The sequence below is a fragment of the Plasmodium yoelii genome (assembly GCF_900002385.2).
Source record: "Plasmodium yoelii strain 17X genome assembly, chromosome: 13".
Taxonomy (NCBI): Eukaryota; Apicomplexa; class Aconoidasida; order Haemosporida; family Plasmodiidae; genus Plasmodium; species Plasmodium yoelii.
Window position 1 is genome coordinate 1,190,012 of NC_036185.2, and position 22,579 is coordinate 1,212,590.

Below are 22,579 nucleotides of genomic sequence, written 5' to 3' on the forward strand. Positions count from 1 at the left end.
AAAAAAATAACGCGACTGAGTTAATGATTTGTCAGTTCGTGTGTTATATAGAAATACAAAAAAATCATTTAAGAAATAAAAAAGTAAAAAAAACAAACAAAATAAAACAAGCAAACGAACGAATAAACTAAAGATGGACGAAAAATGTAATCGCGTGTAAATGTTGCAGAGCTTATTAAAAATATATAACTATATTAAAATTAGTTTTACAATAATAATTTTTTTACTTTATTCATATATTAATTTTTATTGTATAATTGTTATTTTCTTCTTTTTTATGTAGATTTTTAATTTAATATTTTTTCGAAAATTTTGTCTATATCAATTATTCGAATAGCTATATTACTAAAAAAATTGTAAATAGTTTTCATTTTAACATTAATAAAAAAACATTTTTTTAAAATTGTTAAATAATAAAAATGTGATAAATAAAATTGTTTCAATGTATTATAACCTATATATTTTAATGTGTTATATTCGCTTAGAATAATATAGTCCTCTGTATTCTCATAAAAAGAAATATCTGTGTGTACTTTATCAATGGACTTTTTATTATCCGTATTTAATGTATCTGTTTTTTTTTTCTTTTTTTTTTCTTCTTTTTCTTCATTTTTCTTTTTTTTCTCTTCTTTTTCTTCATTTTTCTTTTTTTTCTCTTCTTTCTCTTCATTTTTCTTTTTTTTCTCTTCTTTCTCTTCTTCATTTTTCGTTTTGTTCCCCTCCTCTTTCACAACTTCATTTAGTGTACCAATTTTCTTTTGATTGCTAAGAAATATAGCTGTATTAAAATCATAGGTTTCATAATAATTTGTTTCTACATCATTTGTGCCGATTAAAATATGGGAAAAAAATATTTGCTTATTACTTTTAACTTTATCAATTATGGTATTAATATTTCCATTATTTAATATTTTTCTGTATAACGTATCATTTAAATTATTATCACAATTCCAAGGATATAGATGTATCGGGATATTTAAAAATGCATAAAAGTATACATAAAAAACAACACAGTCTATTTGCATACAATTTTTTTCTAACTTATTAAACAATTTTAACAATTTAATAAATTTATTTAAAATTGTTTCAAAGGAAATATTATTAAATTTTTTAGACACATAACTTTTTATATACTGTAATTTTAAATACCCTTTTATTATATTATAATTACTATTTATAAAAAAATTATAAGTATAATTATCATAAATTTGTTTACAAAGAAATAAAAAATATTCATACACTTCATTAAATTCGTTTAAAATGTAATATACTCTCAAATTCATATAATTATCTGGATATTTTCCACTTTCATTTTTGTTTCCATCCAATTTTGGGGATGCATCATTATCTTTGGAATTATTATTTAATAAGCTTGATTTCCTTTCCTTATTCATTGAATATATAATATGCAAAGTTTCATAAACACTTTTTTTTTCCCCATTAAAATAACTATGGGTTTTTATTACTTCAAAATTCGAATCACAAGAAACATATTCTACTTTGTCTGCTATATTATAAAGTTCACACAATGCTTTTATTATTAATATAGATGGGTTTGGAAATCGTATTATTCTTGTAAAATAATTCTTTCGATTGTCCTTTAAATATGTGTCATAAATATTATCGTACATGACATAAAGTTTCCCATCTTCATATTTTCTATTTTTTTCTCCAATCTTCATTTTTTTATTGTATATATATATTTAATTAAAAAAATGTGATATATGCATATATTTTATAAGAATACTAAGGAGATATATGTACTGAGTAAACATGGCATATTGTAATTAAAAAGGTAAACAAAAAACAAATAATATGTTTTTGTTTGGCTTTTATAACTACAAAATTTATTCTTTATTATCTTCAAAACTTTTGTACATATTTATGCATTAACATTACAAAGGGTCAAAATGTTTATACTATTTTATATATTAAATAAAACTTTTTGTGTGATGCCAAAACAACCATGCTTCGCTATATATGTATAATTATAATTGTCACTTTAATTTATTCTTTGACAGTATATATTATCATTAATATAATGCACATTCTTTAAAATATAAAAAACACGTTTTTTTAAATTTTTACGATATTTACGATAAAAAACATTTCATTTGAAATGTTGTGTAACGTCTTTTCCTTCGTCCCAAAATAAAAAAAAATTATTGCTGATATTTTTATTATAAATATTTATTATGTTAAATATGCACCTTTATTTTTTTTACTTTTTTTTGTTTAATTTTTTTTATATCATTCTTATATTTCATTGATTGAATTATTATATTTGTGTTATTTTATAAATTTATGTGGAAAATATACCATAGAACCAATTGCATTAAAATGAATAATCATAAATACGTGTATATGTGCATGCATAAATTCATATGTTTATATATTCATATAATACAACTGTAAATGCAAAAAAAAAAATTAAAAACGCTAATATATAAGAATGAAGTTATTACAACATGAACATCACACGTGTAATATGAATGAAATATGAAAAATTTATGAAATAAATTATAAGATAATGATGAAAAAAGAAAAAAAAATTAAATGAATAAATGAATATGAGAATAAATGAATATAAGCATAAATGAGCGAGTATGTTATTTAAAAATTGCAATTATTAGCCAATAAAAACGAATTATAACCAAAAACGTTCATACGTTGTTGTATGACAATTTCTTTTTGGTATCCAATTTTACATTTGGGAAAATTGAACAGAATAAGAGATTTCCTTCTGAATTGTATAAATTTTAGTATATTTTTAATGCATGTTATAAAACTTAGAGAGAGATCTATGTCTTTTTTCCTTTTTGCTGTCTTGATGATTATTATTGTTATTATTTGCATTGCGCATAAATGGGTGTCCTTTTATTTTAATATTTAAATTTGTTTCATAACCTAATAAATTGTTATCATTCAAATAATTTAATTTTTCAATATAATGTTTTTGATCATGTTCACTTAATTTTCGAAACCCTCCACCAGTCCTTAAAATCAGTTTTATGTCTGACAATGTATTAGCACTATCATTGCTATTTTCTATAAAAGATATTTTTTGATCATTTTTGTTATTATAGCTAGTAGTTCGGCTATTACTATGGGTATGCTTATTTTCAGAAACGTTATCGTTACTAATATTGTGGTTATTTTTTATTCGTGAAGTTCGACGATGGTTAGATTTGTATTCCTTTGGGTACAACAAGTTACTATTATTAATTGATACATCCATAGAATTGTTTTTGGAATATTTTTTATTATTATTTTTCCATTTATCAATATTATCATACGTGGTTTTATGAGACATATTTTCTATTTTGTTTCTTCGGTTACTATTTTTATTATTAATATCATAATCATTATCAAAATTTTGTTTTTTTTTATTATTGGTTGTATTTTTCCTGTTATCATTATTTATACTTTCATTTCTTGAAGTGGTATTTTTATTTGTTAAATACTCACTTAATGTTTTTTCTGAGAGCAAATTTGATGACTCATTATTATCAATATTTAAACTTTTTAGATTCGCTGGTGATAATTTATAATTTGTTGTGCTTTTATAATTTGAATAAGAATTTTCATTTTCTGTTATATTTTTACTTAAACGTTCGTTTATTTTTTTTTGCTTATCTAACGCAGCTAATATATCATTAATTTTATGATTCAATTTTTTTATCGTTTGATTTAACATATCTACATTTTTTTGGTCAGCTTTTTCATTGATTTCATTTTGAAAATTTTCATACAATTTTTCAATGTTATAATTTGATTGTTTAGTGTAATTATCAAATAAGGATATCGATTTTTCATAATTATTATTTTCATTATCATCATTATATAATTCTATTGTATCCTTTTTTTTTCGTCTGTCATTCGAATTTATCCTACTACCATCCGAGGTATCATACAAATTTACTAAATCAGTTTTTCGAGTTGCTTGGCTATTTTTTTTATCATGATAAAATGATGATTCACTTTTTTTTTCCATATGATCATAATCATTATCATTGCTATTTAATGATATATTGTTGCTTTTCATTTTATTATGACTATTCAAGTTGGAAAAGACACTACCTTTTCTATCTTTTGAAGTATTTTTATCAGCATAATATCGAGCTTTACTATCAATTTTATTATTGCTATAAATATTGGCACCATTTATACCACTATTAATATTCGGATTTATATTACTGTTATGATAGCTGTTATTAGAACTAGTACCATTATTTCGATAGCCATTTAGCATCATGGAACTAATTTTATCTATTAGATATTTCTCAAAATATTGTGCCTTTAATTTGTTAAAAGAACATGATAATAATTGATTTTGGTTTTTACAAAAAATATTTATTATTTTAATTTTTGCTTCTTTTCTACGTCTTATTATATTTAACCATATAAAAAAAATGTTTTTTTTTGTATGATATATTTTGTCGCGAACTAAAAGTTTTAAAATAATATCCAGAATTTTCAAATTCATATACTCTAAGTCTTTTTTAAACATATTTCGTTCATCATTAAGTTTTAATTTCAAATCATGATTTTCTTTCAAAGAATTCATACTATCTATTATTTCCTTTTTTAATTCATCATTTTTTAAAGTTAATTGTCTTTCCAGTTTTATACACTCATCTTTACTTCCTATGCTTTTTCTTATATCATTAATTTTTTGATTACATTCAAAAGAATTCTTATTGTAATATTGCAATTCTTCGAAGAAGTATACTAGAATTTGTCCTATCACATCAACATTATTCCTATCTTCAAATAATTTTCTTTCTGAAAAATGGAAAGGTTTTGTGTAGCTATGAATACATGCATATATATGTGATGTTTAATTGGCTAGTTGAATATGTTTTGATTTATATGTCTCTATATAAATTAAAAATACCTGTTTATCAAAATGCGATGACAATTTTATGTTACTAATAAAACATATTTGTCTAAATATTTCGTGTTACCACTAAACTGTGTGATTGTGTTTTTATATATGCCTATAATGTTGTCTACGCATTATTTTACTAGCTACATTCTCATTATTTTGCACACACACTACTTTTGGATAGTTCATTTATTTTTTTAATTTCCTTTGGAATCTTACCAATATTTTCGAATTCATTGCAAGAAGAATCACTTAATTTAGTTTTTATTTTTTTTATATATTCTTTTGTATCTATTAGAATATTATTATATTCATCATTTTTGTCGAGCAAATACTTAATTTCTTTCCCAAACTTTTTAATCAATGAAAATAGTTGGTCATATTTTTTGCTTATATCTTTTTGGTTGTTGGTTATACAAGTAAAATATTCGCATATCTCACTTGTATTGTTTATTGAATTTTGTTTATTATAATTAGCTTTACTATAGGTACTTAAATCTAAAAATGATTTATTATTGAAACTCATCCTTTCACTAAATGAAGGCGACTCACTATTTTTTTTTTGTTCCATATTAATTACAAGGAAAGGTAAAAGAACAATAAAATTGATGAGATAGCTAACAAGTAATAATGAAAAAATATTCAAAGAAACTAAAACACAAATAAAAATACAAACAACGATAAATTCTCAAACTGATATATTTTATCATATTATTTATTAAATAACTTTTTTAAACAGCAATTATAGAGATGAAAATATTTATGTGTACGATTATTTGTGTGTCTGTTTATTTTGTTAATTTCCCTCCTCCTCCCTTCATATTTAAATGAAAGGAAAATTATTACTTTTCTTGATGCCTATTTTACTATAAAAATAAAAGCATTAAACATTACATAAAAGGAACTATATATATTTGCATAAGTTAATAATAGCGTGCCTATACACACATATAATTTAATTTATCACCCTTTATAGTACTTTTTCCACATTAATGAATAAGTTAGGAATACTCCTATTTTAATACTATCCTTTTTATTTTTTTTTATTAAAATGTTTTATTTATATTTTTTTTATGAACTATGAATTAAGTCCTTCGACAGTAATGCCTTTATATTAAAAAGAATAGAATGAAATATTCATTAGACGAGCAAAAATTAAGTTTCTACAATGTTTTATTTTATTACTGTCTTTTTTTCCATCATTCCCCCCTTTTTGCTATATTAACACATTATGAATTTAACCGTATGCATTAATTTATAATTTTTTTTTCATTCTTTTGTAAATTTTCAAAGATATTAATACATTTAAAGAGTAATAATTATTTAGTTTTATAGTGTTATAAGATTTAATAATTAATTGATAATTAAAATAAATGTATTATGCATATATTTATATTGTGCATTGTGATATGCATTTTAACCCTATTTTTAAATTACACATTTTATAATGTATATACACAATAACTATCAAAAGATAAAAAATGTTGCATATAATAATATTCTATTGAAAATATGGGGGAAAAATTATAAAACTATAAATGCATGTTTTTTTTAAGGCATAAACTATTTTTATGTAATAAAATTGTGTCTCATGTAATTTGTTAAATATATGTTAATACAAAAAAATAAAATATCTCATGAGAAAAATATTGCGAAACAAATGTAAGATATGGAAAATATGATGACGGAATAAATATAATTTATTAAAAGCATTGGCAACAGAAATGTGCAATGCTATTTTATGATATTAATTAAATTAAGACCACTTCGTAAATTTTGATTTTCTCTTATTGTTTTATGAATTTATACCTTTTTTTGTATTTTCATTTTAATAAACCTATATTATTACCTTTATTAGCATATTTTGATAATATTATATGAGCAATAACAATGTAACCATTATTACTATTCTTAAATATATTAATTTTAGCATACTCAATTTGTAAAAGCCCCATATACAGTTTTATACCATTTGAGATTTACACAATTTTTTTTTCACGTGTACAAAATTGGAACAAATTTTTATTTTATTATTTATTTATTATTATATTATTATTTTACTATATATACTTTTTTATTTTACATTTATGTATCTCTATAATATTTTCATTTTTTCTTTAATTTTTTCATAATGTACAATTCGTCCCTTTAGATGAATTATTCTTTACGCCCCTAAAATATATATATGTATATACATAATGTATACATTGTATGCTTAACAAAGAATATTTTATAAATATTATTATGTTTATAAGAAATCATAAATTAAATATGAATGCGAAAAGCGAATTAAGATAATTCAAATGTTTTTGTACCATTTTAAATGAAAGAAGAAAAAAATAATTTCCAAAAGAATAACAATTTTTTTTTAACGTGTTTGTTTATCAATATGTTAAACAGATTTACATTAATTTAGGAGGATATATATAGAGTCATATAATAAGATATGCATATATATTCGCCTGTTTATATTGGGATATATGTGTAATATATACATATGCAAAGGCATTAAACATTACTTGTGTATAAATTTTATTAAATCATTTTATTACACACATCATTACACCGCGTAACATTATTTACACCATACATATATTTATATAATTATAGAGTCTTATATTTTAACGCGTTTGATTTTCTTTTTTACTATTTAATGATCATATTTGTTCTTTGAAAAATGGATAATCAGACGATTTTAAGGAGATCAACGCGAATAAGCCAAAGTTTTGGCCCAAACAAAAAAATAAATTACTTCTTAAGTGATGAATCGAGCGAAGATGGTTTACTAAATAAAAAAAAAGAAAGAAAAAAGAAAAGAGGCTCAAATAAAAATAATGGACATTCAAATAGTAGTGATAAAAATTACTCTGCCGATGAAAGTAGTTATAATGTAAATGAATCGGATAAAGGTGATGATGACGAGGATAATATTGACAAATTATCAGAAGATATAGAAGAGGATGAAGGAAACAAAAAAAATAAAAAAAGTAAAAAAAATGGAAAAAATAAAAAAAAAAGTGAAAGTAATGAAAGTTCAAAAAACAAAGATAAAACAATAGTTTTATATAAAAGCAGTGATGAGCAGGATACGGAAAACTCATCTGATAATATTGCAAAGACAAAGAACAAAAATTCGAGAAGATCAAAAGATTCTTCGAATCGAACAAATAAAACTTCTAAAAGACCAGACGAAATTCATAATAGAATAAGTAGCACTCCTAGAGTATATGTTTCAAAAAATGTAAGTTATATTGATAAATTAAATGTAGATATGGATGATGACGATTTTGATATCTTTAAAAAAAGTAGCAGATTTGACAAAAATAAAAGAATATCAACTAGTATTATACATCGTAAACTAGCCGAAATAACGTCAAAAAAGAGGAAAAGTGTTTATATCGAATCAAGCAATAGTGATAAGTCAAGCGAAGAAAGTGATGATGAGTATACAAATGAAAAATTCAAAACGTCGAAAAAAGCCAAGCACAATAACAACAATAATGATAATAATAACAAATCGATTATTAGTGTAAATAATAAAAAAAAACATGTAATTAAAAATTTCGAAGATTTTAATTTATATGAAAAAATAAAAAAAAATCCTAAAAATTTTCATGAAATCATTGAAGATATATATTATAGCTTATTTAATAGAGAAGAACGTGATGAAAAAATTAAAGTACCAACATTTTTTTTAAATTTTTTAGCTGAATGTTCAGGCAATGAAAGTGTTACATGGACAATGGATATAATAGATTATATAGACAAGCAAGTATATATATATGAGGATGGTTCAGGTACCGATATTGGTAATAATAACATAAGGGGAACATTATTACTACCTAGTAATAATAATGCTCCAACATATCCTCCTCGATTTAATGAATTGATTGCACCTTCCACAGTCAGATCATGTAACAAAGTCACAAACATAGATGAAATAATTAAAGATGAAAATAGTCTTGAAAAAATTTGCACATTTAAATGTGAAAAATTAGAACAATATCTAAACGAGAGTTTAGAAAATGATGCATTAATAAAAAGTAAAAATGAAAATAATAGATCATACAAAGCTTTTAGCAAATTTTTTTCAGACTTTGCATTTCATTTTGAAGAAAATCATATAAACGATATTTTATATATATGTATATGGGTATTTTCATTAAATGTTAGTAAATATAGAAAAATACGATTTACTTCTTCTCTTGCCAGTTTTTCATTGTTATTAGGATTATGTAAAAAAATTAATTACATTAATAATCACGAAAAACAATCTAGAAAACAGCTTTTATCTGAATATATACGGGAGAGAACTACAAATAATTTGATAAATATGAATCGGGATGACAAAAATGGTAGAAGACGAAATAATACAATAGTAATAAACGATGCAAACATAGAGGAACTGATAAATTTTAATGATAAAAGTGAATCTGCTGATGAAAATCGTGCTATTTTAGATCGTAATTTAATTATAAGCCAACTAATTAATGATATCAAAGAAGACAGACAAAATTTAACTATGTTAAATAATTTTTTATTATGTACATATAATATTTTATATAAAAATAAAATAAGAGATGTTTTTGTAGATATAAGAGTATTAACATTAGAATATTATTATAAATATTTAGAAATCTTAACAATTTATTTTACAAATCGCAAATTTACGAAATTATTGATATGGATATTATATGATAAAGATAGCAAAATAAAAATAGCATCTTTAAATATTTTAATTTATCTTTGCAATTATTATAATATGAATTCAAATAATAATTTTAAAATTGTCGAATTAATACACTTATGTAAAAAAAAAATATTAAATTTAATTTTTGATAATGATCATAATGTTCGAATGAAAACCTTTGAATTGATATTGCAAATGAGTAAGATGAAAATTGACAAACAAGAGTTACAAAATTTTAAAAAGAAATCAAAAGGACTAAATAATAATTCTAACAATAAAAGTGAAGATAAGTCTGGTTCGTCTGAAGAAAGCGATATGAGCAATGGAAAAGACAATGAAAATGGTAAAGATCAAAATACAAGCATTCTTTCGAAAAGAGAGAAAAAAATTGTGAACAACTTGATATGGTTTAATAACAATGAAAAAATATCTAGCATTATAACAAGCCTAATATATGAATCACAATTAAAAAGTAAAATTAAAGAAAATATTAAAAAAAACAATACCTATTTTGAAATTGGACAAAATGAGACTAATACTGAAGTAGATAAACATAATTTAGCATGTATAACAAAATATTTAAATAAAAATATACCAACAGTTAAAAATTTTGTGCACTATTTTGATTATCTTACTAACTATAATGAAAATATGAAGTTGTATACACTTGTTAATAAATTTATCAAAGGAATCAGAGATAAAATTGATTCTGTATCATCTATCGATATAATAATTGAATTATTATGTGAAAGCGATATGTCTTTTATGAATTATATTAAGATGACGAAAAAGCGAAATGCCAATGATAAAGGAAATAATCAACTAAAGAGGACAGACAGAAATGGTGAAGCTGAAGAAACTGAAAATGATAATAAAAATAATGATATTGAGGACCCCTCCGAAGAGAATTCAAGTAATAGTCATACCGATAAAGACCTAAAGAAATGTCTTCTTCACATATGCGAATCATCATATAGAAATCTTCAAAACGATATAATGGAATTAGAGAAAAATAAAAATAAAAAATATTTCAATTCCGTAAATAATAGTAATAATAAACTCGAAGAAAATAGTTCCCATAATAGAAAATTAAATAATGATATAAATATGATTAAAAGGATGATTATATACACATTTAATATAATAAAGAATAGTAAAATACTTATAAAGATGCATCAAACTAATCAAGAACATTTATTATTAATATTAAAAATATTAAAGCATGCATTAAATGAATGTAAACATATATATAAAAGCAAAGAGAAGAATAATATATATAATTTTACCTCAACAATTTTGGAATATTTTAAAAATGATATAAATAGTAATGTCAACTATTTCTTTAATAATATTTTTATACATTTAAAAGACACATATGAATATTTGTTTTATCTATTAAAAAATTTTAAGTTACCATATTATTCTTCAAAATATACAATAAATATAATATCGTTATTTTTGTCTTTAAATCCTTTTTTAAAGAATGATAATAATATATTGCCAACAGATTTATTATTTGATTTATATTATACTTATTTTAATAATTTTATTGACGCCTTTATATATTACCGAAATAATTACAATGCCGAAATTGAATGTGATGAAGAAGAGGGATATATACAAAGCAAAAAAAATAATAAGGTAGCTATAGTTAGTGAAAATTTAGTACATAAGGAAAAACATATTGTTGAATCTATTGAAAATGACATTGTTATTAATATTACCAATTTGATACATATATATACAATATGTTTTAATTATATAAATAATGATTTGTCTAATTATCATAAAAAAAAAAATGATGCAATAAAAAAAAAAATTAATAAAGACATCAAACACGTTATAGAATATGATTTTTTTAAATTTATTGTAAATGAAAAATGCCAAACCATATTTAAGGACAATGTTTTTTTAAGTGATATATTTGATGAAAATGAAATGACATATTATGACCAATATTTTTTACAAGCGGATCTTAACCAAAGAGAAGGAGAAATGGATGAAGACCAAAATGACGAAAGTGAAGAAAACGAAGAAAAGGACGAAGGAGATGACGATGGGTATGATGATGAAGGTGAGGAACAAACTGGAGAAGAAAATGAGGATAATGAAAATGATTCAGATTATGATGGCGAACATACAGGTTCAAACAAAGAAAAAAGAGGGAAAAAGAAAAAGTTAGCAAAAAAAAAAACGAAAAAAAATAACCTGAACAATAGTAATAAAAATGGTAAAAAAAATGATATAAATTTTGTCTATAACAAAAAAGGAATGGACAAAGTTGGTGTAAATAATAAAGATGACAATTTTCCTTATAAGCATAATATACACAACTTATATTATAGCCCTGATGCATGTATACATGCAAATGCGATAATAGAAATATGTTTTTATATTATAAAAACCAAAATAAATTCAATATATTATTATGATGATGAAAATACTCTTCCTAATACCCCATCTTCTCGATTAATTTTACTTTGCATCGATCAAATATACATTATATATGAAAACTATATTTACCATTTATGCAAAAAGAGATACTTTTTTAATTATTTATACAATTTCTTTTTAAAAACAGAAGAAAATAATGACAATAAAAATGACCAAACAGAGACTGATGGAAATATAGGGAATAGCAATTTTCATGATAAAAATGAGATGGATAATGGAAAAAATAACAAAACAAAAAATGAAGAAGAAAAAAAAGATGGTGATGATGGTGTAGATAAAAATTTTGATCAAGATGGAAAAAAGAAAGAAGAGACAAATGTAAATATGAATGATTTTAAAAAGCTAAAAAATCTTAATGAAAAAAAAATAAATATATTAAAAAATATATTTATCGAAACAAATTATATATATGATAATATAATAGCATTAAGAGATGAACTAAATTTATTATTAATGCTTTTAATCAAATATTCAAATAATACTGTATTGAAATATGGAACATTTTTAAATCTTATGAATGTTGCACAATTGGACAATGTATTATTATATTCTGTTAATGATTTAAAAAAATATAAAACGTTAGAATTAGTATTAAATATATTAAATAAAGAAGAAGCAGAGAAAGGAGTTGAGATATATGATGAAATGTATTACACCAATCATGTTGATACAATTTTAAATAATATTGAAAATGGCAATGAAGAAGGATTATTTGAATTTGTAGAAAAATATACAAACATAAATGAAGAAATTAATAAATATAAAAAAGTATCGAGATATGTTTACAAAGAAGATAATGCACTTTTTAACTTTGTTACAGAATTATTTAAAAATGTAGAAAATATAAATAATGATAATTATAATTTTGTTAATTCATTTTTATCAATTGATATAGGTGTATTTTTTCCTATTAATACATACACATATATTGTAGATATGTGTAAAATATATAATAAAGACGAATTGAGTGATAATACAAGTATATTGGAAATGCAATATATGCACATGACTCTAATAATAGCACAATTTATATTAAATTCAAATAACATTAATATTTATAATAGTTGTTTAGGTGTTTTATTGTTAATACATCTTAACGTTAAAAATAAAGGACTATCATCCATAGCATTAAATTTTCATAACAAGCTAAAAAAATATAATATAAATATATTTTATGAAGTATTATTATGTGCATTAATAGGATTATACACAGCATATATAAATAATGCATTAGAAGAAAAAGATTTGTTATTATTTAGTGCATCAATAGCTAGCCGTTTAGGTGTTAAAATTGTAGATAAACAAAAATTGCCTTTATGTAAATTTATACATTCATGTGTTAATTGTGCTTTAAATTTAAAAAATCAAAATACTTTTATTAAATATATATTGCCATATGCTCAAAAGTTGAACTTAACAGAATATCAAATTAATTATTTAAAAAAACAAATCTTGGGCTTAATCCAGTCTTATAATTTATCTAATAATACAGATATCAAATTTGAAAATAGTATTTTTGAGCACATGCTACTTGTTATACATAAAAAAAAAAAACTAAATGATGAATTTAAAGATATCAATTATGAAAATTCTTTTATTAATCTTAATGAAACTATACATATGAATATAAGAAAAAATCTTCCAAATAATTCTACCACAAATCTCCAAGATCATATTATTAAAACTAGGAAAAGTTCACAGGATACATCTGCTAATACAAAACAAAAAGAAACTGAGAAAACGACTAAGCTTCGAAATAATAATCAACAAAATGACGCCAATGATAAAAACATAGACAAAAATATATATAAACAGGGGACAAGAAATATCGTATTAAATGAAAATGATGAAGAAAAATATACATCAGACAATGAAAATACATCATCTGGTATACACATAAATGATTATATAAATCAAAATGAAGACGAAGAAGATAATGATGTAAGTATTATAAATAAATCAAATGAAAATAGTAACAAAGAAATTAATAAACATAATTATGAAATAGAATCCAGTCCTAAACCTAAGAGAACTACTAAGTTAACAAAATTACAACCAATTATGAAAAAAGAGAATGGAAAAACTATAAATAATAATGAAGGTAAAAATATACCTCTAAATGAATTGCCTAAAGAATCAATAGATCATTCTTTAAATAGTTCATTAAATAATAACAATGGTGAAGATAATGATGATATATCTATCATATCAGAAAACAAAATGAAAATGAACTATTTTGATGAACATGAGGAAGATGACGATGACTCCATTTCTGACATAATGCCAGGAATGTCACCAATGAAAATGCAAAAAAAAGGAAGAAGCGAATTATCTACCCCTATTTCATACGCTGATGATTTGATGAATTTTTGATCATTTATTGTTTATTTTTTTATGTAATATTTAGTGTATATGCATATATACATATTTATGCATACCATTTGGTTTAATGCCTATTTTTTATTTTCAACAGTCTGATTATGTTATTAATATGAAAAAAATAACAAATTGTATTTAAAAGTTTCAAAAAGATTTATTTCAATTAGGTAGCTCTGCTACTAAAGAAACGAAATAAACACTTATACATAAAAAAAACGATAGTTCAAATGTAAATATCATAATTTGGGAACAAAATTTACCATAATAAATGAAAATTCCAACTTAGTAAAAACAAATATGTATAGTATTGTTTTAATTATGCCTCAGATACGCAAAGAGTTATATCTCGAATAATAAAATTGTAAATAGAACAACTGATAATATATACAGGTAAATAAGGTGATCTACATTATGTCATTTCATTTTATTTATCTCTTAACCTCATAGTATACTTAGTAAATATCAGTCAAATGATTAGTATGGTCTAATTTCAAAATACTTATAAGTTTTTGATCTTTTTCTCGGTGTTCTACCATGTTTTCCACCTCCTCCTCTACCTCTACCTTTTCTATAACTTCCAATAAAATGATGATCTGTATATGCTTTATCAAATGATTTAGCTTCTTTTAATTTATCAATAAAAGCTTTTTTTAATATTTTATTTTTGTTGTACCATAAATTTAAACCTGTAATTTCTGTGTTTATTGGAAATTGTTGTCTTTGTGGGTGTAGAGATTTATCATTAGGTAAATAATATGGAGAATATTTACCTGATTCTTTATTTTTATATAATTCATATAATCTTTTTTTTTTTAAATGTTGAAATATAGCATAATAATAATCACTTTGTTGAAACCTTGTCATGAATATTTTCCATGGTAATGTAAAAGTCCTTATATTTGGATGGGATAAATAAAAATACATAACATTTCTTAATTTTTCTCCAAAATTTGATCTAAGTTCTTCTGGGGGGGTTCGCAAAATATAGTTATCAAACCCTCCTGCATCATCAATAGCATGCAATGCACTAGTTGTTATACGGACGCTTGGTATAATAGTATTTAATATGTTACTTACAATATGCTTTTTAAATACATTAGGTTTTATTTTTATTCTTGTTTTTTTTAAAGAATATGATACTTTAGTATAATAATTATAATCTTCATCATGGTAAAGACCAGTTTGTGATGCTGCTGATGGTACTCTACCATATGCCTTAACAGGAATAGGATGAATTATTTGTTTTTTTTTGAATCCCTTTTTATGACTTTTTCCAAGTCTTCTTAAATATTTTCCGAATAAATTTAAATTTTTAGGCATATTTTTACAGGCTAAATAATGATATCATAAAAATCAAAGCTTGTTTTGACTTTTTTTTCTCTGATGATTTCGCAATCAAATACATCTTTATGTTTTCAGTTTCTGTTATTCCATCATTTAGTCACATTCAATGGTATTTCCTTTGCTCTTTTCTTTGTTTTTAACTTTTCATCAAATAATTACAATTTTATTTTAAAGCGAATTCATGTTCATTTCTATAGTATGCACACTTATTTATATTTATGTTTACATAAGATATAAATATGTATAAAGGATGCACACTTTAAGATATATTTATATTTGTTGATTTTTATAACATAAATGTAGTATAAAAAAAATAAATATATATTAATCAAATTAATAAGGTATGTAACGAATATGAAAACATAGCAAATTCCGAATTAATAAAGCAAAAAATTAACAATAGGGCACTAATTTTTTCAATTTAAAAATTGCCTTTTTTGGAGAAGTCAAATAATATACGAAATTAAAGAATAATATTTTTAATGAGAAATTAATTGATTCCTTTTTTTGAAATAACTTTTTTGTAATTATGCGAATATAGGAAAAAAATTGATTTGTCACAAAAAAAATAAACGAAATGGCAAGTATATAATTGGTTAATAAGGAAATATCTATATTATATGTACGTAGATGTTTGGTACCTTCTATACGCGATGGCTTATAATAGAATAATATATAGTCATGACTTCTAAACCAACTATATCTTTACTTTTTATGATTTTCATTTTATTCTCCTTTTGATCAACATTACTCTTTTGTATTTGTTTTATGCATCAGGCAATCTCTAGCCTAATGAAAGGTGGAATAAAGGTATATAAAATCATTATTCAATGTTTTGAAAAAATGGGCATGTATGCTTATCTTAGCGTTTTTATTATTCCTTTATTTCCTCATATGTACCTTATTTGCAAGCGTAAAGCAAAACGGATGAACACGAATATATTACCAATTGGAAAAAATATTTATACACATAACTATTGATAAAAAAATTATATAGCTATTGCTATAGGAATTAGCATTAGTATTATAAGCGTTCTTTTATATATGTAAAGTTTAAGATACATAAACAATTCGAAAAAAAAAAAAATGAAAAAAAGAAACCATTATTTTAAAATAACTAAATTATAAAAGAGGCATAAATAGGGGGATGATATATATAAGAAGATAAAAATTATACATAAAAAAATGAGAGAGGTAATAAAATGGAAAGAGATAATATGGGTAAATAAAACAAAATTATATTTTGCCTTTTCCTCGTGGTTATTACTTCCTGTTGTTCCAGGTCGATGTTAAGGAAAAATATTTAGCCAATATGTCGTATGTTTTATTTACTACATAATATTCCGGAAAGAATTGCATTTGCAAAAGTTTAATATCTCCTTGAACCTCTTTAAACATAAAGACATATGGATTTTCCCATAGTGAAAGATCTCTAGTTTCATCGTCTCCTTTATCTAGAATATTTTCTAATCCTCTTAATATACTTTTACAAAGTTTAACACTTCCATTATTCATTGGATCTGATTCACTAACTAATTCTAACATGTCAGCAATAAGTTGCATACATATATTTTGCCCAAATCGATTTGTAGTAGCTGTACATGAAATAATATACCCCACTTGTTTTTGATTAGCTTTTGACAAGCATGCACATACAGCATAAGCAGCTTCAATTTTTGTGTTAAAGTCGTTATCAGTTTGAAAAATTTCGACTAATAGTGGGAACACGTCGTTTTTTATTAAAAGCTCAACTTCTGATGTAGTTTCACATCCAATGTTTCCTAATGCATTACATGCCCTTGCTCTAGCTCCAGGTTTAATTTTAGTATTATTTAAAATTTTTTTCAAAGCTTTTATAACATTACAAGATATAAGTATACATATTTGTTGATGATTAGCTGCGTATGCAATTTTTGATATAATAGATAAAGCTTCAAATGCTAAATCTGGATTTGAAGATTCACAAAGGATTACAGCATTGTGTAATATATCAGTTTTAAGTAAAACGTCTATACCTACTTGATTTTCACATATAGTTATACATATAGAACTAGTTAAAAATAAGATCCTTTCATCACTCATTTTTATACAAATTGATAAATAGTTAGTTATAGTTTCAAGTTCCCTTAAAAAGGATTTTTCATATAATTGACATGCTGAAGCATAAAACATTTTTAACCCATATACTACTAAAGTATAACAAACTCGAACTCCATTTAAATTTGGGATATTTTCAACAGATTTTAATAACATTTCCACAATTCCTATATTATCAAGTAAATCATTTTTTAATTTAGATATATCATATATCATAATAGTTCTTAATAAGCATATAATTAATTGGACAATTAATGATGCGTATAATTTTTCGCATGATTTATGGCATATATTTTTTAGCATATAAACTGTGCATGTATATAATTCATCTACAACATCTTGCTTGATTTTTTCATTTTGATCACAACATCCAAATATTATAATAAGTAATGTTAATGCTTCTACTATTATTTCGTCATTATGAAATATATAATTATAAAGCAAAGATTTTATAATATTTATTATATTCATTTCGAATATATCACTTAAATTTATATCTATCACATTTTCTCTAGTTAAGCATTTATCTAATAAATGGAAATACTCATCCACATCATTTATACTTTTACAATTAGTAAATATCATCGAATTTAAAACTTTAAAATTTATTGGTGTATTATTTACATAGTTATTTAATCCATCGTTACTATTACAATTGTTTGGGTTATTATTGTTATTAGTATTTATTCCATTATTCATATTATCATTATTATTATAATTATTTTGAAAAAAAGGATTACTCATTGTATTATTGTTACTGTTGTTATTATTAAGGTCGTTGTTGTTGTTATTATTATTATTATTTTCTGAATCATTTTGTTCATTTGCATTTTTATCCTGAGTATTTAGCATATTACAGCCTCTATTTAATAAATTTTTTTTATAATCATTATTATTTTTATATTTATAATGCAATGAAGCATATACTAATCTAATACCTTTTATTTTATCTTCAACTTTTGAACTTTCAAGTAAATTACTCACATTCTTTATTATATTTGTACTTATGCTAAAGGAACTTTCCATTTGATTTACTAAGATGTCAATAGATTCTTCATTTTTATTTATTTGACTAAAACTTGAATTATTTTGCTCATTTCCATTGTTTATAAAAGAGGGACAATTATTATTATTACCGTTGTTATTGTTTATCATGTTTATATTATTTTTATCTTTATCAATGTTTAAATTTATATTATTGTTTAAAAAATACGGCATACATGTAGATGAATAATTTGCAAAATTGGAATTGTTCATTCCTATAACATCTTATTTTATAAAAGTGGGTGCTTCTTTATTTGTCAAAAGAAGCAAAACGATAATGTTGGGGCGTACTGGAGAAATATATAATATTTTTAGTTCTACTATGTATATATAATATAAGCAAAATTCGATTAAGTTTTGCAAAAATTGGCGTTGTAAGGTAGTTTTGCATAAAATTTAGACATAAAAGTTGATGCAAATATATATATATATAATATATACTTGTTTATTTATTAAACAAAAGAAAATTTCGTTTGCTGAATATGCGACTTAAATAACAATAATCGTAATAAAAATTCAAATGTAAACAAAATATTTTTCAAATTTATCTTAATAACAATGATAAAAAAACGAAGAATTATTATTTGCATATATGTAGTGTACTACCTTGTATATTTGAGATCATATATATATAATATATATATTTGTCCATATGCATACACGCGTATATGTATAGGAGCCTAAATGTATGATATTTCAATGTATATTTATTTTTGAGCACGAATTTGACTTTAAATAAATTAAATATAATTATGCATACACATATGCATACTTCTATGTGTAATGTAAATCAAATACACATTAAAAATTTAAGCGAGCTTCTTCACTTTATAATGTTATATGTATATGTATGCTTTGAATATGTATAGTAATACTTATGTATATTATACATAGACTTTTTAGTATTGCTGTTTTTATTCTTCTAAATACAATACTATTAAAATACCGTTTTACATTATAATGTGAAAATTAGCATTCCGTGTAAAAAATAAAATAAATAATAATAGCAGCCAAATGTCGTAAATTAAATTTAATTCTGATTACTCATATGTACATATTTGTTTATATATATTGTATACCTATACATACATGATCCATACACGTTTTATAGTTAAATTTTTTGAACATGCAATTGAAACATGAAATGTGGTTTTTACATATGTATAATTTACGCTGAAAATTAAACAAAGTAAAAGCGTTAATATGTACAATGAGGGAATATAAAATATACAATGTGAAAATATATAAAATGTACAATGTGGAAGTATGTAAAGTGTCAATGTGGAAATATGTAAAATGCATAATGTATATATAATGCAAAAATATATAAAATGTACAATATGAAAATAAGTAAAAATATAAAAACGTGAAATGTAAATGAGTTAATATGAAAAATGTTAAAACCTAAAAAGGTAAAAATGTAAACGTAAAACACATGGGGAAAACACAAAAAATTATATTTACCTTTAATAATATATGTATTTATAAAAGGAACAAAAGGTATGAGAAAAATTTTGTGATAATTTGTATATATATATAAATTATACGATATATAAAAAATAATACATACATTAAATATATATTAAATAAATCGTAATACTTCAAAAAAAACATACGAAATAAAAAAAAAAATAAAAACAATACATTTATATTACTATTGTAGTTTATATTATTCATAAGCAATACGTGATTAATTATTGCATTACGATCGTTTATATTTTACACTTGAAAAGGTTATAAAAAATTAATTAAAATAAAATACTAATTATTAAAGCATATAAGTAGATTATTTATAATAATAATAATCTATTTTTTATAATAAAAATAAACTATTCTTAAAAATATTATATATTTTTAAATTAAAAAAATTAAAAAATGTATATGACACATGCATATAATATTTGTGATATTTGCTAAAGGGGTATCATCTCACGTATACATGTAAAGATGCAAATTTATGTTTATACTTATATATTATATTTTTTTTGAGTATTATTAATAATATATTTATATCCTCACATTATTATTTACAAAGACAACTGTAAAGATAAATATTTTCTGTTTTTTTATAAAATTATAATAAAATAGTGAGACATTTTGCAATTTAGAGTTGCTACCAATAAATGCTATATTACTGATATCTTAAATATTAATACTTTCATTATAATGCTTAATTTTTTATTACATATTTTTTCTTAATAAATTATTAATAAACTTTTATTAATACTATCTGTTTCCCTGTTTTTTTTAAGTATGCAACAAAGGAATCCATTGAGTATATTTCACTAAAATATTTGAAAGTATATGTTATATAAAGAATATTTTTTTCTATATCTATCATGTTTTATTATTATTATTATTATTATTATTATTATTAAAAATGATAAAAACGCGCCTTTATATGTATGAGAGGGTGAAATATTTCTGGAATAGTTATGCATAATAAAAAAATAATACAAATATTTACATCATGGCGTATATTTGTTTAATTTTTATTATCTCAAACATGTTTATTAATCATGCACCTTTCAAAGTGTATACTTTTTATAATATTCTGGGGAATACATTTTTAACAATTATATAATAAGTAAGAAATTGAAGTAGAAAAATAATTAAAGTTCTAGCGTCGAAAACATATAAAGATAGGAGAACAAAAAAAACAAACCATAATCAACAGATGATTTAAACAAACCGTATTATTTTATATTTATTTTTTTTTTTATAAAAAAATGTATGTTTTAGGATGTAAAATTTATAAAGATATTAACTTCTTTATATGGTATTTCTTTACTCACACATGAAATGTGGATATGATTAGAACATGATCTTTTATGTGGTACAACATCCCTTCTTTATTAATTCCAAAGGTTTATTAATCATTAAAAGTTGATAAATTATATATGTTTTATATGATTTACTCGAAAAAATAATAGGAGTTCTATTGCATTGTATTTAAAATAATGTAAAATATTAAAAAGACATACAAAAAGGTCATACATGTAAATATGTTTTTATTTATAAGGGCGTTGACAGAATGATATTAACACACAAATATACGTATCTCAATATAATTTATATTATGTTGTAAAGACAATACAAGTATAGATAAATGCATATTATGTTCGTTATGGTAGCAATAATTAAATCATAACCATATATTTAAAAGGTAGCATATATGCGTATATTTGTTTGTTAAAATTTTCGGCATAATTATTAAAAAAATAATGCATAAATTTAAAATAAAATATTAAAAATTAAATGAAGAACGGCAGAATAGCACATAAATATTACTTAGCGATATATGATATATAATATAAACATATACCACATATTTATATAATCATGTATAAATATTATCATAATAAAATTTTTTTTCATTTAAGGCAAAAAAGAACTAAACAAAAGCCAATAAATAAATATATATATATATACATATACATATACATATTTTAATAAATTTAGATGATATATAAATTAAAAAGAATTTTTTCTCAGGTCGTAATATATGAGCTATTATATATGTTCTGTTTTTATTTTATTTATTTTTTACATTTGTTATTCATTTCTGTATTTTTTTTATGATTCAAATACCGTTTCGAAATATATATATAGTAATTGTTCTTATAAAAAATTGATGCCACAAATGTCATACAAAATTTAGAGTTTGAAAATTTTATGAAATT

General features: G+C 22.3%; 5 protein-coding genes across 5 annotated transcripts; 1 reads left to right on the plus strand and 4 right to left on the minus strand.

Moving 5' to 3' along the window:
• Positions 1–287: 287 nt before the first annotated feature.
• PY17X_1323800 (conserved Plasmodium protein, unknown function) lies at positions 288–1,682 on the minus strand (the record flags this gene model as incomplete). Its single annotated transcript, XM_022957091.1, has 1 exon — positions 288–1,682. One exon carries the CDS (start codon positions 1,680–1,682, stop codon positions 288–290), a length of 1,395 nt encoding a protein of 464 aa, XP_022813566.1.
• A 1,088-nt stretch (positions 1,683–2,770) lies between these two features.
• On the minus strand, positions 2,771–5,459 carry PY17X_1323900 (conserved Plasmodium protein, unknown function; the record flags this gene model as incomplete). Its single annotated transcript, XM_022957092.1, has 2 exons — positions 2,771–4,785; positions 5,108–5,459. The coding sequence occupies 2 exons, from the start codon at positions 5,457–5,459 to the stop codon at positions 2,771–2,773; spliced, it is 2,367 nt and encodes a 788-aa protein (XP_022813567.1).
• A 2,106-nt stretch (positions 5,460–7,565) lies between these two features.
• PY17X_1324000 (conserved Plasmodium protein, unknown function) lies at positions 7,566–14,405 on the plus strand (the record flags this gene model as incomplete). Its single annotated transcript, XM_022957093.1, has 1 exon — positions 7,566–14,405. The coding sequence occupies one exon, from the start codon at positions 7,566–7,568 to the stop codon at positions 14,403–14,405; it is 6,840 nt and encodes a 2,279-aa protein (XP_022813568.1).
• A 480-nt stretch (positions 14,406–14,885) lies between these two features.
• On the minus strand, positions 14,886–15,731 carry PY17X_1324100 (mitochondrial ribosomal protein L28 precursor, putative; the record flags this gene model as incomplete). The annotated part of the gene is made up of 1 exon (XM_022957094.1): positions 14,886–15,731. The coding sequence occupies one exon, from the start codon at positions 15,729–15,731 to the stop codon at positions 14,886–14,888; it is 846 nt and encodes a 281-aa protein (XP_022813569.1).
• A 1,287-nt stretch (positions 15,732–17,018) lies between these two features.
• PY17X_1324200 (conserved Plasmodium protein, unknown function) lies at positions 17,019–19,109 on the minus strand (the record flags this gene model as incomplete). Its single annotated transcript, XM_725159.2, has 1 exon — positions 17,019–19,109. The coding sequence occupies one exon, from the start codon at positions 19,107–19,109 to the stop codon at positions 17,019–17,021; it is 2,091 nt and encodes a 696-aa protein (XP_730252.2).
• Between the last annotated feature and the right edge of the window lie 3,470 nt (positions 19,110–22,579).